The 27,072-nt window shown below is 38.7% G+C and overlaps 2 protein-coding genes across 4 annotated transcripts in view; both read right to left on the reverse strand.

The window, feature by feature from the left end:
* Positions 1–10,196, reverse strand: part of cyth1a (cytohesin 1a) — a 38,269-nt gene extending 28,073 nt beyond the window's left edge. Inside the window, exons 1-2 of one of the 3 annotated variants that reach the window (XM_055035177.1) lie at positions 5,463–5,636; positions 5,137–5,281 (exon numbers count right to left, since the gene is read on the reverse strand). In XM_055035177.1, coding sequence (XP_054891152.1) covers positions 5,137–5,209 — 73 coding nt within the window. In that variant the 5' untranslated portion in view covers positions 5,210–5,281; positions 5,463–5,636. Of the gene's footprint in view, positions 1–5,136; positions 5,637–9,940 lie in introns of those variants that run through there. The other 2 variants (XM_055035180.1, XM_055035178.1) reach the window with 2 other exon arrangements.
* A 958-nt stretch (positions 10,197–11,154) lies between these two features.
* Positions 11,155–26,726, reverse strand: usp36 (ubiquitin specific peptidase 36). The gene is made up of 20 exons (XM_055036071.1): positions 26,642–26,726; positions 21,930–22,195; positions 21,593–21,814; positions 21,264–21,374; positions 19,918–20,020; positions 19,770–19,837; positions 19,549–19,619; positions 19,375–19,457; positions 19,138–19,249; positions 18,880–19,020; positions 18,689–18,789; positions 18,468–18,606; positions 18,018–18,380; positions 16,907–17,131; positions 16,458–16,582; positions 15,738–16,367; positions 15,210–15,415; positions 13,217–13,405; positions 13,025–13,140; positions 11,155–12,879 (listed from the first exon to the last, which is right to left on the reverse strand). The coding sequence occupies exons 2-20, from the start codon at positions 22,180–22,182 to the stop codon at positions 12,748–12,750; spliced, it is 3,390 nt and encodes a 1,129-aa protein (XP_054892046.1). The 5' UTR covers positions 22,183–22,195; positions 26,642–26,726; the 3' UTR covers positions 11,155–12,747.
* Positions 26,727–27,072: the final 346 nt, after the last annotated feature.

Below are 27,072 nucleotides of genomic sequence, written 5' to 3' on the forward strand. Positions count from 1 at the left end.
CAGAGAGCCGTTTGACCTTCACATGAGAAGATCAGGAGGAAATTCTAAACACACAAAGTTACTCTTCGTGAGGAGTAAATGTGACGTTAACAGAGTGTTTATGCGAACATTCAACACCGTCATTCTGCATTGTCAGGCAAAGAGGGTTTTTTTTTTTTATCAAGCACATCAAATGATGCAGTTGCAAACAATCTTTACATTTTCGTATTAAGGGTAGTATTTTATTATTATTATTTCTTTTTTTTAAGAATAGCCATTCTATATTTAAATAAACTGCGTGCAATTAATTTTAAAATAAATGTCTTACCAACAACTTTTACTGCTAAACCCAAGGGGGTTTTTTCCCTTTGGATTATAACTGTTATAGTACAAACATCTTCTAAATTATGATGTGATGTTACACCGCAGCATAATGAATCTTTGTTTGGAGCAATCCACCCTGAATGTGCAAAACATATATAATCTCTTTGCGAATTCACACACAAACACTAGTCGAATTCAAATAAAAAGAATACATAAAAAACAATAGATGATGACGAGTTCAATGGAAAAAAAAAACTAATGTAAAAACAGAAAGCTTACATTTTGGTGGGGGCGTTTCTGCTAAGAATTTTTGACTGATAATTTGTGGGTTTGTATTTGAGGTTTCAATGAAAGTTATAAGAGGGATGTATTTTAAGACAGTGTGTCTATCTTCAACGTTTTAAACTGAATGACTAAGATAAGGTAGCTTTTGAGGCATTATCCCCTCAACATTAACCAGAAAGACGCCAACAGCGCCCTCTGCTGATCATTTTTAATTAACTGCAAGTTAGATTCAATTCCAAATTGAAATGCTGGTATATTTTATAATATTTTGTGTTCTGTTTCTTTGTTTTTCTTTGTATTTGTAAACAAAGGAGTTCATTTAAAAAAAATATGAGATTAAAACATTTCACTTAATTGCTCACATTGTTTTATGACAACTCAACTGGATAAACGAACACATAAATTTAGAAAAATAATCAGAATATATTTATCCATTTATTTTTTTCATTATTACTGGTTTTAGCCTTTTTCTTTATAAGAAAAAACAATTTGTTGCAACACTAAAACACAGTCAAGTTTTGCAACAATGACCTTCATTTTGTTAGGAAACAAGAATACACTACATACTCTTGGGAAAAAACATATTTGTATATTTTGTATATTTTACTCTTATCAAAATAAAAACATCTAAATTGTATTTATTCTGGTCCTTCTCATAAGGACAACCATATTATATCTTACAAACAAAATGTATGCCAAGAAAATCTGCAGAGAAGCAAGCAAAGACCAACGATGACACACACACACACACACGCACACACACACACACACACACACACACACACACACACACACACACAAAGAAAAAAAAACAGTTTGCATGGCAAACATTAGCTCTCCCTGTAGCTTCGCTAACCTCCACATGACTCATCACACGAGCTAATTTCAAAACCACCTCTCTCAGTTCACAGGTACAGTAATAAGACCTTTGGATCAATGTAACCTATAATTTTGTGAGTGTGAGGGGAGGGGGTGATCCTGAAATAAGATATGTTCTAACCCCAGTATCACATTTCTAATGATGGCACAAGAGTAGAAAAGCACTTTGTGGGTGGCCAATCACATCACACTTACACAATGTGTATTGAATGGCACATCTTTGAGCAGATGCTACCTGCCTTGCACAAACATACAAAAATACTCATGAGAAATCAGTCTAAACAAACTTTTGAAAAAGGATGTAGAATGCAGAGAGTTCCCACTAAAAGATAAGTAAATGAGAGCAGCATTGTATTTGGCATAAAAGTCAAAGTAATAAGCAGAATAAAAATATGAGAACACGTCTTTAAAATACAATAAATGAGTTTCACTAGGAAATAGGCCTTTTGCTTTTATGATCATACACCATTAATCAGATCAGGAAGGTTAACGGAAAACCAATCATTTTTAGAGACATACCCATTGCCGAGTATAGAGCTGTTTGGACTAACTTCATCTGTTTCCAGATTCCCACACATTCCTGCTGGAGGCGGCTCACTGCCAGACTCTGCCTCACTCGCTATCTAAATCGCATCAGACGCTATGCTAACAGAAGAAGACAGATCTTTGCTCTGAGGTAGAAAAACACATGTGATCTGTCCATTTGCATTAAATATTTCCTTTACTCTATACCAGTGTAGACCTTGACTAATTAATCATCCTTACTACATATTTAAATAATAGGAACTGTGGAAATTTTATAAAAAGGGATGAAAATTAATTGTTGTTTTCGTCAAACAACTAGAAAACACTATTGTGTTTGTGTGGAAATGCTGTTTGGTTTACATCACACAGGAGGCTGTAGTTTTCTTCCGACAACACTCCAAACAAGCTACTTGTACATCTTATTTGTAATTTAGTGTCAGGAACATTAGCATTGCTAACTGCTAACTGAGGCCTGAGATAAAATTTTGGATTTTTTTTTTTGTAATTCATCCTACTTTACACTTAGGGTGAACTTGCTAAGATATTCACTCTGGAAGCAACTTTGAATATATTCCACCCTATGATGAACATTTTTCACAGTAGAATAAATGACTCCAAATTGTTTTGCATTAGCTTCATAACCACTTTATGATGTCTCTGGCTTGGTATTATGTTAGCTAACACCTGTTTCATTCAGAGTAAACTCCTGCTTTCATAAACAGGGGTATACCTGCTGATGATTAGTTTATTATGCGCCTAAATTAGTTGCAGCTTGCTGATGTTTCTGTTTCAAATGCCCATGTCTTTTTTTTTTTTTTTTGCTTTAACGGAGGACGACACTGTGAATTCAGTGTGTCCTTTTTCAAACTTGGGTCCAGATTTAAATCAATAGAAATACCTTATTTTAGTTTGCGCCCAGCTACATGGCTCAAAAAATTATACCTACACAAAAATGAACACATCAGTACATATTTTATATAACTTTAAGTGCAAGCAATACTTTTAAAAATCCTGTTAGCAAGTAAAATAGACAAACACAAACAAATTGAGTTCGGTGGCAGTAAAAAGATGATAAAACATCAAGAGAAAACCGAAACAAAACTTTTCAGAGAACGACCACAAGCTTGAAATAGCCAGCAACAACTGATATCACCACATGCTCCTTTGCGACAAGCTGATCTGGCAGAAATTCCCAAACGCTCGCTGCATCTGACAGACATGTGTGAGCCTCCATACAGATCAGTGTCCTCAGCTGCCCCCAGAGTTGGCTCTCTATAGGCTCCCTGCCAGAGTCTCAACAAATGTTTCACACTGCACCTGTCGCTCAGCCCAGATGGTGACTGTGTTGTTATTAGTCAGCTAAATTATGAATATATCTGTTGTACGGGAAGCGATGTCCAATGTCAGCATGCTGAGTCACGTAATCCCTCTGATGGGTAGACTGACATTTGCAGCTGGGAAGAAGAGTAATACAAAAATTGGCTTTTAAAAATGACATAAAGCACATTTAAAAAATAATCTCTGATTCTTTTTGCCAAAGGTTCAGACATTATAATGAAAAACACATTTCATTTGTTAATAAACATAATGTTCTCCATTTCCAATATCAAACACCTTCCAAAAAAAGATTGGAGGTAATAATTAGTGTTGAAACCTAAAAATGCATAAATGCATCTGCAACACTGGGTCATTTATTAGAAAAAATTATATGAAAAATTGTTCAAATAAATAGATTTTGTGTAACAGTTGCATACACATAAAAAAAAATCTACCCTTATACTGTTGTATATCTAATCCTGGTTTTGTCAAAGACATAATATGAGTTATTATATATACGCACTCACAATCTTCACAAGGGAACTTCAATGAAAAACATTTACTCAAATTACTTTATTTGAGAAGAACTTATTTGTCTACGCTAAACTAAGATTGAAGTGGGAGTGAGCATTGTTACATTGTGAGGAAAAATGGTGAAGCTTCAGTACATCATCCCAACTTTGAAGGATGGGAGTCCGAGCATCATGTTGTGTGGTTGACTTGCTCCAGGAGAGACCCATAAACTTTACAAATAGGACATATCATAAAGAAAAATTTATGTGAAAATCTTGAAGGAAAAATAGCTCTTTCAAGTGGAAAATGAGCCTGAGCGTAATAGTAAGTGAACTACCACTTTAATTAGTTTTTTGGAATGACCACAAAACTCTGATTTCAGTTCCACTGGAAATTTCAAGGCAGCCCTAACAAAGGTGTGTAAGAAGAGAGGCTACAAATTTGTCCATGTTGCACCACTTCTGTCAGACGAAACCCTGATTTAATATCAGATACAGGGGAAAAATGTATAGGGATTATGTAAATACCTGGCTCAAACAGAATCTGACATCTTTCAATTTTAGAAGCTTTACAAAGGTCATGGAAATTCAGATCAACTAAATTCTAAAACCCAAAAACAACAACAAAAACCCAGATGACATCCCTGTCAAATATCCAAAGCTAAAAAAAAAAAAACAAACTCTCCTCACACACACGTTGCTGCTGATTCAGGTATTTTGAAATCACAGAGACAGCACCCCTTCCCGCCCAGTACGCATTCCCTCAGCTGATTCGCCACAACCCAACAACAAAGCTGCTGCAGTCACGATAACAAACAGTTTAAACGCTCTCAATGTAAAACCTGCAGTGACCTGGAATGCAGTTGCAACACTTAAAGACGTAATTGACACGGCAGCAGGCACATCCGCCTCGTCACCATCCAGTTCTGGGCATTACCACATAATGGGGAAGTGGCCTCAAGTCCAGCTAAAGAATCTTTTTTCAAAGAGAATAACAGATATTTTCCTTCATGTCTTTGCTGTTTACATCCATAGTGAGTATTAGCTGTACATGTCAACATGACTGTGGAGATTAAAAACATCACCTCACACTCTTTAAGTGTGCACAGGGTCAAATAGTGACAACAGGATTAAGTTACCGGATTCTCCTTCTATTTTTGTCCGACCGTTTGCTTCTATCTCCAGGGAAGCTGTGTGTTCGTGCCAGCGGTAAAACGGACAAGCCTGAACTGTCAATTAGCTGCTCGTCTAATTGTTGAGCGTTCAGGACAATGTTACCGTGACATGCACTTTACTAAATCCTGTTCTGATTTACCTGGAGGCGTCTTCACAGCTGGGCACAACAACGTCTGAAGGCTGGACACACACAGCTCGCTCACCGTCCCCATGGCCTCAGAGAGGGATTCTGTGTCTGTGTGTGAAGTCACCGTCAGTGGCCGAGCTACTCCTTCGACACGCCGCTTAGTTCGGAGAAAAGGGGAAGTTCAGAAAACCTTCAATCCACACTGTGACTGTTGACAGTGACTCCTTGTCATTGAGTGACTCCCAGCTGTTTCCCAGACTGGCTTTGTTTCACTTAATCCCCGAGTCGGATGACTTCCCTGCCTTCCCTTGCGAAAAATAAAAATCTCTCACACTCACCAACTTTCTCTTCCCCTTTGATTTGAAAGTGCAACTTGCTGGGTTGCTGAAATCACTTCTGCTTTCTCCCTCTTTCCCCTTTTTATTTTACATGTCTTCGCTTCAGCCTCTCTCTCTCTCTCTTCCCTTTTCAGCTCTCTGTTGCTGCTTGGTATACAGCACTGTGCTCTATCAGGCAGTCCTATGTCACACTCCCCAGACTGAAAACTCAAATGGAAAAACACGCTCGACCTTCGCTATGAACTGTCAGCAGCTAGCCCAAGCAGATTTTGATTTCAGTCTCTGGCCTCGGCGGTTTTTCTCATTTTCTTGATCTCAAAAAAGCTGTGTCACCTATTAAAGTAATGAAAGCTGAGAGATATGAATCACACAGGCAATCACACAGTCTTACAGCAACGCAGACCAAATTGTTTATAATCACAAAACAATTTGGTGTGTTTACTCACTTCACTCTTTGGTTGGCATTATTTTTCCTGCCACTCTGAATTGGCCTTCTAGTCAGTCACACAAACCATCCCAGACATCTGAACACATGCTTCTCTCTCTGCCATTGATCAATTCATCAACTCATCCCTCTTTGTCAATCACGCTCGTTTCAAGGGCGACACAGCACTGACTTGGTTTAGGCAGCCATTACTGAAAACAGCTTTTATCATAGTTTTTTTGTACAGTGTACACGACGAGTATGCCAACTGTTGGTGCCCTGTTTCATCGCCAGAGCTCCAAATGCTTCAGCTTGACCCCACCATGAACTGCAATGGCTGCTTTAAATGCTTACAGCTGCACATCACCCTGAGGACCGACACACAGAGGAGTCAGCACTAAGGCACATTCCAGTTTTATTTAGGGTGAATATTTTCTGTTTGAACTTCAAAAGACTCAGCAGTCCTAGCATAGATAGATGGGAATAGATGGTGGGACTATTCATGGATCCACACATTAATACTTTAAAAACCTTAGCGAGAGTCCAAAAGACAAGCCACGATGCCTTGCAAAACTGACTAAATCTGAAAATTCTGTATTTTAATTGAGCCTCTTTTACTCTTAAATGGTGTAACAAATTGCCTTGAGAAGTCACTTAATCTGTACATTGAGTCCTGCTGTGTATAATATGAATAAAGGTGTTATGCGAATGCCACTGAGGGTTACAACATCAAGACCTCACCAGACAGGTCAAGAATAAAGTTGAAAACATCATAACACTGCAAATTGACCAAAACATGGCCTCCCACCTAAACAGGACTGGCAAGGAGAGTATTGATGAGAGAAGCAGCCGAGAGGCAGTGATAACTCTGGAAATTTTATGGTTGGTAAAAACAACAAACAAACAAAACACAAAGCCAAACAGCAGCTTCCTCGGGCAGCATATGCCGCCAAGTGGACAAAATATGCCATAGCGACACTCTTCTTTTCATTACAGCAGCGACACTGAAATGTTTTCTGGAGCTTAGCAGACAATGTTTCCTCATGTCTAATACAGATCACTTTATTCAACAAACTCATGGTCCACAAGATACACAACAACACAACATATAAAAACAAGGAAAAAAATAATAAAATAAAGTAAAAAATAAAATAGATATCAAAAAAGACTTGTATACCAATGTTTCCACAGAGCCGACTGGTATCTTAGCGCACTGACAGAGGGATGTGAAAACATTACAGTAAGAATGTTCGGTAAGCTGCTCAAACGACACATGAACTTGTATGTCAGATTTCTCAAAAGTGCCTGGAATGTCCTGACGTGCATTAAAAACATCTCACTTGCACTGCTGGACCTGGGTTTCTTGATCAGAATTCTCAAAGAGTCATTATAAGCAACCTTAAGCTTCTGCATACGAGGTTTTTTAAATGCACACCACAAAGAAGCTGCATACAGGGATGTACAGTAAGCTTTAAACAGGCTCATTTTTACCTCATCAGAGCACATACGGAAAAAAAATCAGGGAAACAAAGTTGTTGGTCAGCTTTAGTCCTACAAACTAGTACAACAGTTTTCTTGGCATTATACCGCACATCAAAATCTCAACCCATAATCAGAGCAGATATTCAGTAACAGCTGAATATCTGAGGACAGCCAGGTCATCACCATGCATAAAGTGATTGATCAAAGTATCACTAATCACACATCCGGTTTTACAGAGGTCCATTTCTTTTGACAGGTCACACGCATAATAATATTTGGATAGACATGAATATATCCCCCAGAGGTTGTTCATGCAGGAGGAGAACTTTTCCTCGCTAAATATAAAATACACAGAGAGCTTCACTGATCTGTGTTGGAGGAACTCCCACACATCAGTCAAATGCTAACACCACCTCAGCTGACTAACAACTGGCCGAGAGGAGGCTGATTCAGTCCCGCTGTTAATGCATTCGACTGAATATGTATTGCACTTATAATAGCTACTGAATATGATCAAAGAAAACAAGATTATGTGGTTTAAACTTCAGTATTTTGTGTGAGACTTACTGTGGGATTTATTTTCAGGAAGAAGTCCTATTTCAATCTGGTTTATTTAGTGCAGTTCTTGAAAACACTCGGGTTTATATTTAATTTTATCTGACCTGATTTGAGGAGATTTGACAGAATATTTGAAGCTGCAATTCTTTTTGAATCTTTTTTTTTTTTCAAAAGATGTGTCCCAAAAAATTACAGATGTAATATATTTTTAGAAATGCTTCAAGCATTAGCAGAACTCACCAGTAATGCATCGTCTTGTAAATAGTATTCCTTAATCTTAAACATTCACATTTTATCACATAACAGCAAGAAACTTCAATGGATTTTACTTGGCTTTTATGTGATGAACTAACACAGAGAATGGAATAACTGTGACATAAAAAGGAAAATGATGAAGAGTTTAGAAACTATTCTTTGTGAAAAAAAAGTCCAATGACCAGATAACAGTAAAAATAAAATGTTGACAGAAAACTAAAACACTTAAAATGCTGAGGGGATACACAGAAGTTTGTGGTTAGGAGGTGACAAAACATAAAAAGAATCAAGAAAGCGTTCGAAAGAACTGGGTATTATAAAGGGTGCATCATAAAATATAGATTACTACATCTCACCTTGTCAATCACATTGCAGATAAAGATCAAACACAGAGAGGCAGAGAAAAGGCACCCATAACCGCATTTACCACACCTACCTGCAAATGTGGAGCTCCATGCCTATGAACAGATGCACCATTTCCTTTGTATGTACACACTCTGTCATACAAAGAGAAACGGGGCAGAACTGACAGGTGCAGGTAAGATGGCAAAACACAGAGAAAAGATAAAGCCACTTTGACAGCGAGCAGATGAAAGCCTTTGAAGAGAGTCTCACAAACAGAGCTGCACCGGGATGAATTCAGAGGAAGATGGGGGTTAGGGCAAAGGCACTGAGCCACATTGGCAGGGCGGGGTTTGAGAGCAGGACAGAACATCAAACAACATCTACAACTTCAGACGCACAAGTATGTGGCGCAAGTCTAACATAAAGTGCAAGAAAACCTGTGAGGCTTGGCAGTGGTTTGCTTTCTTTCACAGAGACAGAAGCAATGACATGACTTGCACTTTGTGCCTTCGCATTCACAGTTTGACAGGCACAAGTGACTAATGTCCTTTCATCTTCACCTCACACTTTTGGTCATTGAAAGATTGTTAACTAATTCATTAGATGCTTTGTCAGTAGAAAAGACATGAAAATAAGGAACACCAGTAAAAGCAGTCTCCATGCAACCTTTTCCTAAAGCCACAGAAAAAAAAAAAATTGGAATAAGTTCATATGCATTTCTTAACTCATAAAAAACACATTTCATCTTAATTTAGCAATAGATTTCTATACCGATAGTGGTTGTTTCCCTCCCTTCCTCCTGTCAACACTGCATCTAAAGAAATCCTGCAATGAGGCCACTGCCAGGGCTTCTATTTTGAGAAGCATCAAGCTCAGAGAAATTCTAAATAGCTAAATAATTGACATGATGCTCAATCACAGCCTTCACTGAGCTGTCCTGCTACCGTCCTCACCTCATCGAGGCCTGACATCATCAGACAGGTCACCTCATGAAGTCAGGACTTGATTTTCCAGTAAAACACTGGTGACAGCATCACCGAAGGCTGTGTCATCCTTTCATGCCTGTGAATGAGTACAGATGAGCAGAGAAGCAACTTTTAAGCCGTATTCGCACCATGCTGTCAGAGCTGCAGTGTGATGCTCAATAATTCAGCATGCAGATCTTTTTATGTCTCAGTGGCTGTGCATTCCACAGAGGCCACCTGTTCTTAAGGCTACTGTATGAAACACACGTATTGAAATCCACTGCGGATAACGAGACTTCTGCTTTTAACATTTCTTCGTACACATCACCAACACGCACAGCTTTACTGTGGCATTTCTGACTGGCATCGCATACCGCGCACATAGCTATCAGAAAGAAATGCATTAGGATCTGCATCAAAGCTGAAAAGCCAAAGTATCAAAGACAAACCGTGACTCTCCCCCTCCATCCGGTCCTGATGCTGCTGCTGCTGCGGGCGTCACTGACCGGGGGATGCCGCTCTCTGTCGCGTCCGGAGCGGATCCAAACACCTGCCTCCCCTGCTCGGTTACTTCCTCCTCTCGTTCCAGCCCAGCAGGTCTCGCTGCTGTCCTCCCTCAGCCTCGTCAGCCTTGAGAGCCGAGTTCACAGGAATCTTTTTTTTTTCTACTTCTGTTGCTGTTACATATGCGTCGCTTCCACTCTGTTTTCAGACTGAGACATGCGTGTTTTGCCCGGTGTTGGGTGCTCGCCGATCCGCCTCCTCACTCGGGAGGAACCGGGCAACACGCTGGGTCCCTCCCACCCCAGATGTGATGTCACGGTCCAACTCGCCTTTAACTTTTCTCGACGCTTAAACGCACCTCTGCGTGCATCATGCAAATTCATTTCCTATGACACGCTAATGTTTTTCTTTTGTGTCCGAGTATGCTTCTTTTTTTCCCCCCCGTAATTCTTAACATGCTTTTTTAAAATAAATTGAGCAGTCCCTATAACTTATTTTACTAATATGGGTAGATAGAATGTTTGTTTCTTTACATTAAAATACAACAATAATCATGTAAAGAATTTGGAGTACTGTCAATGAATTACAATAGCAATTTTAATGCTGAAACACCTTTAACAGTTACTTATTGAGACCCAGCTGGGTCAAACAAACAAAAACAGCTTTTTTTGTTTGTTTGTTTTTTATACCGAGTAGATCCAAAACAAGTAAAATATAACTGGAACATTATTAAAGTGTTTTCATTAACCAATGTTTTATTTGTCCCATCTTTCAATTAATTGATATAATTAAGCCATTGAGACAGAATTGATTTTATATATTAAGGCTAATGAAGAAAATATAGTTTTACAAGACTGACTTGAAATTTATATAGACTTAAGTAGCCTTCTCAACTGCTATTCTCCACCTTAAGACACTATCATTATCTGGATAACCCTTCAATTTGAGATATAAATATCACCATTTGTTTTTCTTTTGCAGAATGGGGTGAATTGGGTTTGTGTATGTGCATTTGGTTGAGAGGGCAAATAGGTGAGGGTAAAAACTGTTGATAAAAAAATAAAAAGAAATAAACCTCTACCTTTCTAATTAAAGTGGAGCATTTGCCAGTATTAAATACATATTATTATACATTTGACATTAAAAAAAAAAAAACTCACAAAAGTCACAACTTTATTGCACCTTTTTACTTAAATGTATTGTGGCAAGAGCTTCTTTCATTATGAAAGTTCTCATTCCTGGTCAGAAAAAAATTATGGTGCAAAACACAGAATCATTGCAAACATTCACGCTAAATGTTCCTCTGTGCCTCTTTGACAGTCATTGCTTACGTTATGATTTCACAGTTGACAAAAATGTCCTACAGAAGTTAGGACCGCTTCAACCTCTCCTGCTCTGTATACAGACTACAGTGACAGAGAAGAATTTGCATGAAAACAAGTAAGTCTTATACACAAACACGTTGCAGGGAAATTCTCAAGTCAACATCCATCAACTGAGTATTAGCATATTAAAGATCTTTCTTTTGTTCTTTAAATTAGATATTTATAACATTAAATCCTATAGGTGCTGTAGCCAATTCAAGGCAACATCTCTAAAATGAAAAGAAATGCATGGGCAAGTCTTTACAGTATAGCACAAGACGGACTGTACAGTCTTCTAAATTGGCAAAGCGTTTTGATAGAACAGGTTTTTCTACGCTATTGTGCCCCCCCGATAGTACACTAGTTTGTATAAAACAGTTTCTACAAGATGTACAGGATGCAAACGTGGTGGTCCAGGTAGAATGGTTGCACTGACAGGAAAAAGGAGGAGGAAGGAAGAGGAAGAGGCAGGTGGATCTGGATACAGGGTTGACATGAGGTCCGGGTTCCTGAGTCTCAGCCCAGTTTTTACATGACTGGCGTGATGGGTCAGAAAATTGCATAGAGATAAAAAGAAACAATCACATCCAATTCTGATGCAGTCTATAAAATAAAATACAAAAGTGACACTTATTGTGGGAGAGTTGTAGAGAACGAGAAGGTTCCATTTCCACACAAGAGGCCTCCAGACAAAAAACTGAGATGATCAGATTTAGAAAAAAAATTTAACTCATACAAAAAGAAAAAAAAAGAAAATAAAGACACCGACCTTGTTCAGTCATGCATATATACAAAAAAAACCTTGCATTATCAACCATTACTTTACCAACAATGAGCAGGCAAAATTTGGTCCAAAAAAAAAAAAAAAAAACAGCACCAACTTAAAGCCATTTGGGGAATATGTTACATTAAAAGATAAAATCAAAACACTTAAATGTCTGAATAATTTGGTTTAGAATATATCAAGGAGGAAGCTTAAAACAAAGGTCACTTTTTTACTGTCTCAACTTGAGAGCCCTTATGCCTGCAGAGACCGCGTCGAAGTCGGACACAAGACAGCCAAAGTGTTGCAGTGAACTCGTCATATTTATACGATGTTTACTTTATTTCAGAGCAGTTTTAACAAAGCAACTAAGGCTTATAAATATGGACAATTAGCAATTAATGTGACAGATATATGAGGATTTTTTTAAATGTTTATAATGAGCCAATAAAGGCAACATTTTCATATTTCATACTTTTGGACTGGTCAGACCATCAGTGAGATGCTTATGGCACAAATTGTTCTCCTAAATTGGGGAAACAGTGTTTAACACAACAGACAAAGATGAAAACAGGAGAAAGAGTAAGGACAGAGGTGGCTGTCCAGCTTTCCCATCAGCGAGACCTCAGCGTCGCACTCCGAAAACTTGCTTCGCTCCGGGCGTTACCGACCATTTGTTCCGCCTGTCCTGGACCTTCTGAAAGATGCTGCCTCCACTCCTCCACTTCTCTCTTTTGTAGTTCTTAACTTTCTTCACCTGAGCATTTAAAAGAAAAGGACATCTTAACATCCAACTAAGACTGGCCTGTTTGTCAATTAAACTGTGCAGTGTCTGTGTCACACGGCGGGGTGTGTACACTTTTAAGAGCAACTGCACAACACTTTTTTAATTTTTTCCTCACCTTTCCTCTGTCAAAGTCTTCATCCCATTCATCAATCACTGTGTCACACATGGCACTGCGGACATCTTCAATCGCATCCCTACTGACAGCAGAGGCCTCACCATCCCAGCTGAGGACTGGAGCAAAAACGTACCGACTTGTTAAAGCGTTCCAAATCTCATTTCCCAACACTGTGAATTCAGGTTTACACACCGTTGGCTCCATAGGCTTTGTTTGTGGAGTTCTTGAGAAGCTCTTCCACAACGTCACTGCTCTTTTTCCCATCCCAGCCTGCAGGAACGACGTGGTTTGAAGTGTTCACCGGAGCGCTTCCATCAGCTGCTGGAGCCTTGCTGCGTTTGTAGCCGTCCCTCACCTGGCTGTCCCACACAACCACCGAGACTTTTCAACATCAGAGAGAAAAAGGGAAGTCAGACGAGGTATTTACTGATAAAATATGTGTTACTGGCTTTTGGTGCAATACGGAGTCATCAAACCAACTGTGTTTATTATCTTTCAACATTTTGGACAAATGGTGCAGCACAATATGTCCACTCACAATCAATTGTAAAAAAGGCAACCAGAAATATCTACATCTAAGTTTGTAATTATTGCTGCAATTAACAATAATTTGTCGACATCAATATTTTTAGATACACATGATTGTAATTGATCTTTTATTGACATAAGAAGAATGTTCCACATTATTAAGCAAGCCACAAGTTTTAAGCAATATGGGAAAGAGAAAGGATCGCTCTGCAAATAAAAATTATCAGGTAGTGTAGTGCCGTATGACAAGATATGAAAACATTAGACATTTAACAAAAACTGAAGCATTATCGCACTGTGAAGAGATTTGTGACTGATGCAGAACAAAGATGGGTTTTACAGATAAAGGCTTAATGACGAAGGTTTCTGTTAGACAAATTCATCGAATTAAGAGAGCAGCTCTTAAAATGCTCTTACAAAGCAGCAAACAGTTATTTGAAGTTGCTGGTGCCTCTGAAACTTCAAGGTGGAGGATCCTCCAGAGGCTGGCGGTGCATTAACCTACTGTTCTGCCATCCCTAACCAGTGGTCACAAGCAGAAACAGTGGCAGTGTGATTAATTTTCAAACAGACTTGTTCACTGATGACTGATGCGCAACCCTGGACGGTCCAGATGGACGCAGTAGTGGATTGGTGGTGGATGACCACTTCATCTCAACATAGCTGTGATGTCAGTAAGGAGAAGGTGGAGTCATTTATTGGGCCGAAATGATGGACAGAGAGCTGGTCAGCCCCTTCAGAAAATGACCTCAGCAAAGTATATGGACTTTCTGACTGATCACTTTCTTTCATGGTTCAAAAAGAAGAGCCATACCTACAGTAGCAAAATCATCTTCATGCATGACAATGCACCATCTCATGCTGCAATGAATACCACTGTGTCATTGGCTGCTTTGGGCATAAAAGGGGAAAAACTCATGGTGTGGTCACCATCCTCCTCTGACCTCAACCCTAACCCCACCCCTGACCTTTGGAATGTCCTCAAGCAGAAGATCTGAGGATGGAATGCCGTTCATATCAAAACTGCAGCTCTGGGAAAGTATTCTGACATCCTCCAAAGACATTCAAGCAGAAACTATCCACAAACTCACAAGTTCAATGATGCAAGAATTGTGCAGGTGATATCAAAGAAGGGGTCCCATGTTTACATGTAACTCAGTTGGTTAAAATGTTTTTGATTTAAATAACTTTTGATTTTAGTACATGTGACCACTTAATGTTGTACATACAAAGAATGACCGTTTGTGGTTCTTTATAATCCATAAAATGTTTAGAAAATCTGCTGTGCATAATAATTTGGAACAGTGCATTTTCAGTTTTTTTATTTTTGAAAAACATGCAGTTCTCATGGAGAGCTTTGTTCAGTAAAATTTGATTCATACTGTAATAGTTCATGACTTGAAAATTATACTCACCATCATATTCTGAGATCTCAGATTTGATAGAAAATATCACTTGCATAATAACCTGGAACACAGTGTCTGAATATTCGGCCTATTTTTCTTGAAAATATAAAAAATGCTTTACTGTAGCTTTTTGAAGGAAAACTGATTGTTTAAAAGATGAAACAAAAGATGTGGCATTACATGAATAACACGGATCATTACACTGTGCAATTGAGACACCTAACTGAGGCTTTCTGTCATAAATAGCTCACCTGTATTTTCTTTGCCAACTTTTCTGTCCTCTGTGGAGATCTTTTTGGAGGCCGGTTCTTCTGATGACTCATCTTTGGAGCATTTTCTCGCACCTCGCTGCTCTTCTTTTAGCTTCTTCTTTTTCTTCCTTATAGTCTGTTTATTGTTCACCTTTATTAAATCTTCTGCATCATGATAGATGTTTGCAGTTTTCATCTCTGGATCCCTGTTGGAGCACACAGAAATTTAGGAATTCCATAAAGCAGATGGAAGGAAGGGATGTGTCTGAAGCGACTCTTTTAGTTTATGAGGCAGAGCAAATTAAACATTTATAAAGATGAGCAACTGATATGCAGCACTTTATGAAGAGCTGAGTAATGAAACACAAAACACACGGGATCCGTTTCATAAAACGAAACTTTGCTGGAAGTCTAAAAGCTTTAAGAAAGTGCTTAGAGCTTAAGAGAAGCCAAAGTGGCTGATCAAGCTGACAGTTTGATATGGAAATGCTAAAAAAAGATCATTTAAATTTATAAATTTGCACCCACCTTTCTGATGTGGGGCATCTAGAGTTTATTTCCTGCAGAGACGCCTCCTGTTCAATCATTTTCTTCTTTTTCTTCTTTTTTTTCCTCACAGATTCAGCTTCCTGTGGTTTCTGATCTGATGGCTCTGCATCTGAATGAGGCGTTAGGCTCCATAAGCCGCTCTGACACCAATCCTCCTCTTGTTTCAATACATCCAAATGTGACTGGACCAATTCCCTGTCTTCTCTTTTTTCCCCATCATCCCCTTCGAGTTTCCGCTTTTTCTTCTTCTTCTTCTTCTTGCCATTCTTCTCGTGCGCCAACTCTGTGGGGCTGGACAGTGAGGAAGGAGCCAAGGATGGAAAAGTCTCTTTTTCATCCTCCACCTCAGAGTGTCGCCTTTTCCTCTTCTTTTTCTTCTTCTTTGGGCCGATGTTTTGAGCCAGAGGGTCGAGGTCTGGCTCTTGAGCTGTGGGGCCGAGGTTGCTGTAAGACTTGGGGTTTGTTGGATTCGGACTGTGAAGGCCATTGGTTTTGTGAGAAAGGCTGGCTTTTGGTTTTTGCAGAGTGGAGAAAAGTGGCTGCTTTTGAGATCCACATGAGTGGGAAAAAGGTGACAACTGGGCTTTAAGTGGATTAGATGGACTAACTCTGGGGGCGGGGGAAAGAAATATAATGAACAAATGTAAGTCCAGAACAAGACACGTGGGAACTAAGACAAAATTGCAGATTTTAACATACCTGTCAGTGTGATGGGCTGAGGCAACGGCTGAGGATTTAAGTTGATTTTGATGTTTAGGGTCGGTGGGCAGCTGCTTTGGCGAATGGCGCAGAGCATCAATGTTGCTCAGACTCTGACTGTAAGCCTGCAGTTATCGACATAAATAAAAACTTGGTGGTCTAAAGAAAAATAGCCATGAATGTGACAAAAAAAAAAAACAAGGAAGAAAAATCATATCAGGAAGATGGGTGTGGCAGAGACAAGATGGCGGGAAGAATGCCAGGAAGAAAGGGTGTGGCAGAGAAGAATTAGAAATGGTTAGAAAAAAAGGGGAGCTAAAGAAAAAGAAGAGAAAATCTAACATGGTTGATTAGACAGATACAGCAGGAAAAATCTATTACTACACAAAATAGAAAAAAAAACTTGAATATTTGCCTGTAATCATGCTCAGGGATCATAGAAAACTCACTTTCTTGGCTGAGAGAGCCAGTTTCTTGGCTGGTGGTGGAGACATGATGCTGGTGGCTTCAGATGTGATGTTGTTGAGCGACGGGGGTTTTAACTTAGCCGTCTTTTGTTCCTCTGTGCTCTGAGAGCGCTCCACACTCCGGGCCGGAGAGGCCAAGCTGGTGGAGCCTTTCCGAGGCGTGGAGGGCGTCTCTCTTACCGGCTCGCTTTTTGGACCAACAGACTCCTGGCAAAACGAAGATGAAGGTTGTCTTACTTTTTTCTTAAAGTCATGCAAACGTATTGCTACGCTGTTCTCTTTCATCCATTTTACTACATACAAAAAATTAAAAATTAAAAAAATAGATCAATATCTATCAATCCAAACTGACAGAGCCTGAGCTATTTTAAGTCTTTCCAAATATTCTAAACTGGAATAAGTCTTGACTTTGAAAACAAAAAAATGGAAAAATGTATTGCAAGTTTTTTGATGGATGCATGAGCTGATAGAAGAAGCAACAAATTAATAATTTGTTGCTTATTAATTTGTAGTTAATGCATGTAGTTAACAAACTGTAACTACATGCATTTTAAAGTCCTCATATGAGAAATATGGACTTAATTATAATTAAAATAATTAGATAGGACTTTTTATTGATAAGCTTTTTTGTATGTCCAGAAGCATCCTTCAAATTATCAAAGGAATGCTTTGTTATAACAGGTGTATTTTCTTTGTTAATTACTTGTTTAATTGCATATTTTAAACATACGTCAGTAATATTGTAAGTAAAGGCTTAAGCGGTTAAATAAAAGAAATCTACAGAAATGTGCCAACCTTCTTATCCAATTAATCATCAAAATAATCGATAGAATAATCAATTATTCAAATAATCGTTAGTTGGAGCACTATAAGGATAGTTTGGAGGGCAACAATTGTTGGCTCATAAATATGAACCTTGCACTGTTCATACTAATGTAATATTTAGCTAAATGGATGGAGTCTGAACACTGTCCAAAAAGCTGAAGACAAGATATCATTGTGGTAATATTTACTGATATTATCTCTATCACAGTATTTTCTGATATTCTTAAGCTCTACCTCAACATGACAACATGTTCAGTGGCTATTGTACCTTTGAGTCAGAAGTGTCAGCAGAGGAAGAGTCCGACAAAGACTTGAATGAGGTAGATGCTGCCATCCCTCTGCCCTCGCCGCTTTGTTTTTTGTCCCCATCTGTCCTCGCGACCCCGTTGTTAGAAGGCATGGGCGTGGTGCTGCGGGACTGCGCCTGGCTCTGAGGAGAGGGCTTCTTCACCTTCTTGAAAGGCTCCTCTATGACCGCGGGTCCGCCCGGCACCTTCGGCACACCATTGGATGACGACGTCCAGTTGGAGAGCCTGGGTTGCGGCTGGGAGTTCACACCGTTCCTGGAAACAGGCAAACCCAGGCCACCATCCATAGACTGGATCTTACGCAGCTGTGCAGGCTCAAGTTTCTGAGGAGTAGAGTCGGTTGAGAGGAAATTAATACATTGAAATTTAAAGGAGGTAAACCTCAATAAATTCAAGAAATGTTTTGACACCTTGGTGACTTGTGGGGAAGAGAGCGGCCCGTTCAAGTTCGCTCTCTTTATCTGCTCGGATGATGCACTGTTCTTCGCAGAATGTAACATTCCCTGCTTGGTGGCCTGGCCATCTGCATTCTTCTTTGACTCAGGGATCCTTAAGATATTGCAAGATAATTCTCAACACTGCCCCCAGTGGGTATAAACACCAGTTTTGATCGGTTTCAGCTCTTTCTCACCTCAGGTAGAAAAGCACATAAGCCTGCTGGTTCAAAACCACTTTGATGTTACTGGAGTGAACCATTGAATCATTCATCTGGTACCACTGTCCGTTGCTCGCCTAGAGGAAGAACAGGAAGGATTAAACTTTCTCTAGACATTAATTCCTTAAATATAAAGCAGAATGGCATATACACATTTTTAAGCTTACCTTAACGTAGCAGTAGTAGTGACCAGCATGACAGCTGTACCCAGAATGCACCAAGACAGCATATAAACCATACATAACGGGGTCGCCTGAGCTCTGAGACATGTAGGGGCGGATGTTTAGAAATTCTGGATAACCAACGTCCTAAAAAAGAAAATTGAAGAAATCAGACCATCCTTCAATACATAGCTCTTCCAATAAGTGCAAGAGTATTACACTAGTACAGTAATACAAATCAATTCAATAAAGATTGATGCTAACCTTTGTTATTTTTCCTCCACTGAAGTTGGCAAACCTCTTCAGAGAAAGGGTGAGGACGTTTGATGTCCGGTGGACAGTGAAGCGCTTGGTGGCTGGCACCTTTTTTTTGCACCTGAAGAAAAATCATTAAGCATCATCTCTTTACAGAAATACATGTTCAGAATAGAAGCCCAGCATTTCTTCACAAGCTAAAGATATTTTTTAAGCATTTTGTCAGACTGAATAAATGCCACCCACTTGGCACACATGTAGGCATTCTCTCCACTCAGAACGTCTGGTTTGACAAACAGCTCAAGGGCTCGCACGATGTTTGCTGCTTGCTGGAAGATATCAACATACATATTCACTGTGACTCTGTGGAACGATTTCATCTATATGAAAATAAATGTTTCATTAAATCATGCAACAAACCCGGATCTCCACGGCAATGTCCAGGTAAGGGTCATACGTGTCTGAGACACTTTTGCAGATGGAGCATTTCACTAAAACACAAGCAAATACAATCAAAAATTATTTTGAGCTACTTTGGGTCAGTTTATCACAAAAATATCAAAAACTATTTTCTAAAGAATGAAGATTTATGAAAAAAAAGTACAATCTGGAAAATAAAAACTGAAACCAGAAAGCACTACCTCTTGACCTGAGGTAACCTCCAAAGATCTGGTGAACCAGTGTTGTGGCTTGAGTTTGTCTATCGAGTCTACAAAACAGGAATGGAACAAACTGTAAACCACCCAACCGCTTTCAGAACCAGAAACCTGTAACAATGAGAATACATACTTTGGGTATCCATTGAGACAGGCTTTCTGCATGGCATCAATGGTGTAGCGCAGGAACTCATGGGCATCTTCTTGGCTTCCAAAGCGAAAATGTCGAGCAATTTCTGTGAGAAACAGAAGTACTTCTTACATTTTTGCCTCTTTAATCAATAAGCAGGACAAATAATTTAGCTACTCTGAGAAACAATACTGTTTCTCAATGTGTATTGTTGAGTCAAAAGAAGATTCCCTGCATGTAGTAACTTGCTACCGAATAAAAGGAAGGAAAATAGGGTGTGCGAGAAGTAACTGTTTTGCTAAAAGATACATTTGTAAAAACAGCACAGTGCCAGAACAAAGCACACACTTTTGAAAATCACAAAAGTCCAATTCGGACACAAAATATAAAAAAATATTTTTATGCCCGAAATCTAAGAAAAAAAATCTTTTTTTTTTATTGTTTCTGATACTGTTAAAGTAAAAGTGAACTTCCATTCAACTGGTGATGTATAAGATTCACTTTAATCAGCATTACCAGGGATTTTACTTACAAAAAAAAAAAACAGCTTCTACTGACTTGCATCTCATCCATACAACAAATCCTGCATTAGCGCTAATGTAGCCGTAAGACCTCTGTCCTTCTGTGGTCTCCTAATTGAAAAATTGGGAGACTTTAAGATGGCAGATTTCTAATGTGTTCATCACCACATTCCCAGAACTATAGCATCACTTGCTGATGGAGAACTGAGTCATGCCAGAGTGGGAAATAAGAGACAATGCACTTATGAACAAGCTTGTGCACTCATAGTAGAGAAGGGATGAAATCAGCAGGAAGTAGAGTTGTAACTGTGAGATTAGGTAGTGCAAAACTCAGTTACAGTCTGCTTTTCTAGCTTTTAGCTAATAAAGCAGGGACAGATTTACATTTTAAGGCTAATTCTATCAAAGAAAAATTTTCACCGAATATCAGTTTTCTAAAGGCAGAATTAAACGTAAATAGAATTCCATGAATTCCATTTACGGTCCAGGTGGAGAGGAGGAGAAGCAGGTAGCTCGCAGATTTTTGTGCTAAAGCAGCTCTTGTAAGCCTGCAGTCACAAGGAGACAGAAAGGGCATAGGGGAAGGAGGGAGTTAGGAGGTAAAGAGGCAGGGAGGGAGGCGCAGAAGACGGAGACAAGGTTGCAGCAGCACAAGGAGAAAGCAGAGGAAGCAGGGCACAAGACTGCAGTGAAACTACGTTACATTAATGTAAAGCTCCAGTAATGTGCTGGAGTTCCTAATGGTTTCCAGCACATGTCAGACTTTCCACTCTGCCTGTCTGAACTGCTCAGACAGACTCATACCGAGTTTACTGAGAGGAGTCTTACTTTTCAGGTCTCTAATGAAGGAGACGGGCTTAATGGCGTTGCCAGTGTTGGCGAAGGCTTGGATGATATGGTTCTGCATTACACAGATCATACAGAAGCCTGACTGGTGGCCTGAAACAATAACAGCACAGAGATACATTTAAAATCAAGTTTTTTTGGCAACAATATTTTCACAATATTAATATTTTGCAACAAAATATTACGATTTTTTTTTTATTGGACACAGCAAAATTCTCAAAAAATATATATTTTTGAGCTAATCAATGTCATAAAAAATTATTTTTGATCAAATCAAAACGCTGAGTAAAGTGCAGGACTGAGGTACTCACAAGCCCGACTGTGCTCCTTTGAGAGCAGGTAGTTGGCGAGCGGCGGGGTGTAGGTGAGACACTGAACGGTGGAGTTGAGGAAGCAGGTGTTTCCAAGGTTGTGAAGACCAGCTCCCACCCTGTACACACGCTCCCACTTCAGATTGAGCTTGTTGCCAGGAAAGAGCATTTTCTGCGGGGCTGGGACCCCATCGCCCTGGCTGCTGATCACATTTTCAGATGCTGATGGAGGACATCAACACAAGACACGAGAGCTGAACTCCAAGAACAATTACCTTAAAAACAACATGAAACATGGAAAACTCTAAAGTTTTCTCCGCTGCGTTTGAAAGCTCACCTTGCCTCTTTATTTGAGCGGGCTCTGCAGCTTTCTGGCCCGCAGCGCCCTCGCTTCTGGGGTTGAGGATCACATACTTGTTCTTCAGGCTGTCCAACTGGTAGGAGAATCCCTTGCTGGCGGGCTCAAACTCGATTTTCTGCAAAAGCACCTTCTTGGCAGAAGAAGCCAGCAGCTTGTTGAGGTCGCCATCATCGCCCGTCTCCTTCCGACCGGGTTTCAATGCCTCTTTGAGTTTGTCTACTATCGGCATTGTTGGAACATTACTGCAGAGAAACATGTGCAGCATCGTATCAGAGTAGGTGGCATAGTTTTAGTAGGTAAACACTTTTTAAAGGCATCTTGCTCAAGCAAGATGCCTTTAAAAATGCTTGGATAATGCCTGGATAATGCTTTTGTCCAGTTCTTTGTTGAAACAGAAGCCAAATTTGTCTCTCAATACTTCTGTTTAGATTTAGTTCAGTAGTTACCTGCAGAAGTAGTGTTTATTACGTGTGACAAACTGAGTGGATCTGAAGAGCCAGATGGCTCTTGGCAGCTGTTCTCTATAGTTAGAGCAGACATCAGATGCTACAAACATGTGGCAGGAAGAACAGGGAGCATTTGCAGCTCTTCACGAGGTGTAAACTGCATTTGCCAACTTATATTTACACTAGTTTTTTAATGTTATGTGTATTTAAATGTCTTAAAAAAGAGAGAGAGATCTGGGGCAATAATTACCAAATTACACAAAAGATATTAACAACACTATAAAAAAAGAACAAGAATATAAAGGTGGAACATTTAGAAAACCACAAACACACTGTAAAATTCTTTGAAATAGTGAAATTATGGCCTGCTCTAATTCTTTAAAAGCCAAAAATAAACAGTTACAGGAAAACATTCAAAAATGGTTCAAATTTATAAGTTGAGGGGCATTTGCAGTTTAAAATATGCAAATTCAGAACTACTGGAAAATATATTTTGTATATCACTAAGTGTTCAATTTGTATATTGAACAGAGAAATGTCCAACATAAAACTGTTCAAATTACTATGTAAACATATGAGTATTATGCAATATTATTAAACAATTAGTGGTACGAGTTTTGCTTTTTCATTAAATTGAAACAAATAATGGTTGTTTATTCTTTAATGGGTTACTAATTAAACATGGGTTTATTTGTTAAATATTTGTAGAATACATGCAATAAATATAAGCTTATGTTTATGCTTCGACCCGCTAACCTGAACATGTAAAATAGAATTTTTACATTACGCTTTATGCTGCAAGTTGTGCAAATTAAAATAAAAATAAAATGAGAAATCACTGCTGCCATCTTAAAATTTTAAAAGACAAACACCTGCAGATTCAGGGAAAACAAAATAGTTGTGGAGCACTAAAACGATCACTTAAAGTCTTCGTGTTAAAGCTATGGCTCTCAGAAGACAAGAATGACCTTTGACAGAAGACAAGAATGACCTTTGACATTTTATTTTCAACAACTAAAATAATTATAGTCAATACTCTCCAATAAACAAAACTAGGCACCCTTTGTTTTATTATTTATTTGACTGTGTAACTGAGATCCTGTAAATGTGGTAAAGGCTTCTCAAAGTGAAAAGTGCGTTGTGTGGATGATGCACACACAGACACAGAAATTGTGCTCGTTAGAGTGGGCAGTGGCGTCATCAAGCAGTAGGAGGGCTGATCATCCACTGTATGCACAAGGACAGCCTGACCTTCCCTTGCAGCTGATACTGATACAAGTAAGAGGAACGGAGCCCTTGGGGACCCAGATAACTGCAGAGTGAGGAACTATTACAAAAAGCAGGAAAACTGATGTGAAGTAAAACATAGCTCTCAATACATCATGGCAGTGTAGAGACTTTTGGAGCTACACACCAGACGGTGCAGTAATGGTCGTGAGCACGGGTACCTCACAGGAATTGGGTGCCAGTTTGATTCTCGAAGTCTTACAGGGTTTCATTCGAACACTTTGCCTTCTCCACAGTCCAACAACATTTACATCATGTAAACTTGTTTTTCTAAGCTATCTTTACAGACTGTGTATGTGTTAATGCATAGTAGTTTGTCTGAGAGTCAAAGTAGTGATGGACCAGAAACTTGCTTTGGACATGTGAGAGCTGGATAAGCTTTAAGCTGTTTTCAAAATTGTTCAACAGTAGGCAAGGGTCATATAAGGAAAGCTAAGAGTCATAATATCATCGTTAATTGTTGCAGGGACAATATCAGTTACAATTAATCCATACATTCCCATCTCTGCTTTTTCCCTTAATCACAATGCTCCCATTTCTCTGTCAGCCTCATCCTTTAGCTTCAATCAAGGAGATTGGAAATCCATCATACTGGCTAATTTTATTATTCAGAAGAGGAACATAATGCATGTTCTACTAAACAGAAATGTACAGCATCAGTCATTTTAAACTATGATATATTGAAACTCCAATGACTTTCAATATCTCATTATCTCAATACCAGCTCACACTGAATGTATTAATTTATTGGATAATGCTTTTGTCCAGTTCTTTGTGCTAGTTGGTTATCAATGTTTTATTCATTACCATCCATAATAAGGGATTAATTGTGCACTACATTACACAAAAATAGCTGCATTAGAGGTAATTTAGTATCACCATTTTGATATATTTATCAAAATTTTAGGTCAATATGTGAGCTTAAACTTGGTCATAATAATAATAATAATAAACTGCAACAACAATGCATAGAAAATGAAATGCACTCATGTCAAAGTAGCAACAACTCTAATTCAAATATGTAGTTTGGCTTTCATATGCCTATAGGATATAAGAATTAAAAATACAAGTGTTTGCAATCACTAACATGTGCTTACACACACTGTCCCGATTCCAGCCATCATCTGAAGACGACTATCAGTTTAATCTGACTGGAAGTATACAAACCCCCTCATTTTTAGACAAAAATATTTTGAGTTAATTTTTAAATCAATCATTTCATTATTATCTAAAAAACCTGCATATTTCAAGATGCTGATAAGGCAGAGATTTAACCTCATGGCTTATGGATATCATTCCTCAATAACAAAATACTCATTCTAAAAAAAAAAATCATAAAATAAATCTAAGACATTTTTTAGCCTATTCAAGACCAAGTTTCCATCAAAAAATGTAAAACATATATTGAATAACAAAACATGACATTTTGGCTCAATGACAAGCAGATGAAAGTAAATTGACTGACATTTACTTAACTGTTAAAAAGGCAAACAATTTCTCAAATATGTATTGAATATGGTCATGTCACTGTTGCTGTCTTAATCTTTGATCAAGGTACCGTTTATTTAGACTTATGACATATGGGTCAGAAACAATTAAACTACTACATAATCACTGTGAAAAGTGATTTTACTGTGTTTTAAATAATTCATTTGCACATTTAGATCTTCTGTTAAAATCACTATGCTACTCTTCACACACACTGTCAATCCAGCCTACTATTTGTAGTTTTATCACGTTTTAGTATTTTGTTGCAACTGACTGTAAACATCTCATCATATTGTCTTCAGTAACAATGTATCATTGCACACAGTCACACAATCCCTGCTTTAAAAATAAAACTTTCTTATTATCAAGAAGGCCCTTCTGTAAACCAGTTGCAACTGAGTTCAGTAACACTTAAAAATGCTGTAACATTAATGGATACTGTAACTAATCCCAACCATATAACCATAATTAATGGTACTTGACTTCATTCATCAGCGTCACATACATTTACTAATATTATCCCTATATCCCCAGTCAATAATAATATTAATAATAATAATAAATTACAATTACCAAACTCTGGTGAAAATGCAATGTTTTGTGGTAAAAGACATTTTAGCTGAATAAATTACAGCCTCAGAAACTTTCCCCGTGTTTAATAGAAATTAGCTAACGTAAAGTGGTCCTTGTTTTAATTTTAATATCTTGTCATTATCCTATTTTTTTGTAATCTTTGGGTCATTTAAAAGGTATTTCATTGGTGGTAAAAATAAATCATTTTGTTTGGACGCGCAACTATTGAGAAATTACAGTAGAGTTGAGAATAAAACTCATATTAATATCTGACATATGCGCTATGTTAATGTGGTGTCATTTAATTTTCATTTCATCGGTAATACTGAAGTTAACATGCCTGCTGCCGAGAAGCCACTACAGTAAGCTCGCCTAGCAATCTTCTTCGCTTACTAATTCTAGTAACATGCCGTTTATGGAGTTTATTTGTTTAGATAATTATTTTAATTGATAAAGCGTAAATATAGCTGAGGCTTGAACAGCTTGCGTTAACCACCTGGACTCAGCACTCCGGCGGCAGTCATTTCAGCTTCCATGCTAGCTTGCTAACTGTCGCTCCCAGCAGGTTTTTGGTCTGGATGCTTTAAAACACGAAGCTGTGTCTTAGCTTAACAGCTACGCTGCTCTATATTTCGATATATTGCCTCTCTTTTGAAGTCCGTTTCGTTTTATACAGTAGTGCGTAACGTTGCTGAGGGAGTCAAATTTAGCCAGCGAGCTAACTTAACGTGGCGACAACCTCCTGCCTTCCTGAGCGCTGCAATGTGGGTTAGCATGTAGGAGTCCAGATTGCTAAGTCTCTGACAGCCGCATTTATGAGTATAGGTTTGAAACTAGAAATACGATAAAAACACACAACATGCATTACATGAACTCACGCATTTGTTCGCTCACCTTTGGTTTAATCGGCCAAATATTTCTCAACAGGAATATGCTCTCTCAGCTGAAGCTACCGAATCTGGTATTTTTTTTTTTTTTTTTTTTGCCCATGCTGCATTATGAGGGGGCGGGGTCAGGTTTGACGGACAAGAATCAGGAACCTATCACAACACGGACAGTACCGTCACACAAAATGTTTGTCCAATCAGCGCTTAAGATGACGTTGGGCGCTCGGCAGAGAGCCACACGTGACTTCCAGTTCTCGCTGTTTACCATTGACGCCATCAGCGCGATGGATGCTTGACAAGTTTTACTGTGACAAAAGAGCAAAAACGTGTGGAATTGATGGCAAGCGGTATTATCATATAATAACTTGAGGAAACTGTTTTCTGCAGATAGCCAAAATCTAATCTTTACTACTTAACAGGAAGATTCAAGCCTTCGAA

Source organism: Poeciliopsis prolifica, unplaced genomic scaffold (assembly GCF_027474105.1).
Source record: "Poeciliopsis prolifica strain line A6 unplaced genomic scaffold, Auburn_PproV2 SCAFFOLD010, whole genome shotgun sequence".
In the NCBI taxonomy this organism is placed as follows: Eukaryota; Metazoa; Chordata; class Actinopteri; order Cyprinodontiformes; family Poeciliidae; genus Poeciliopsis; species Poeciliopsis prolifica.

Coding starts and splice junctions, on each gene's coding strand:
- usp36 (XM_055036071.1), bottom strand. CDS start 22,182: ATGCCGATAGTAGACAAACTCAAAGAGGCATTGAAACCCGGTCGGAAG. Junction 21,815..21,929: donor CGCTCAAATAAAGAGGCAAG/GTGAGCTTTCAA, acceptor GTCCTCCATCAG/CATCTGAAAATGTGATCAGC. Junction 19,838..19,917: donor TGTCTCAATGGATACCCAAA/GTATGTATTCTC, acceptor CCTGTTTTGTAG/ACTCGATAGACAAACTCAAG.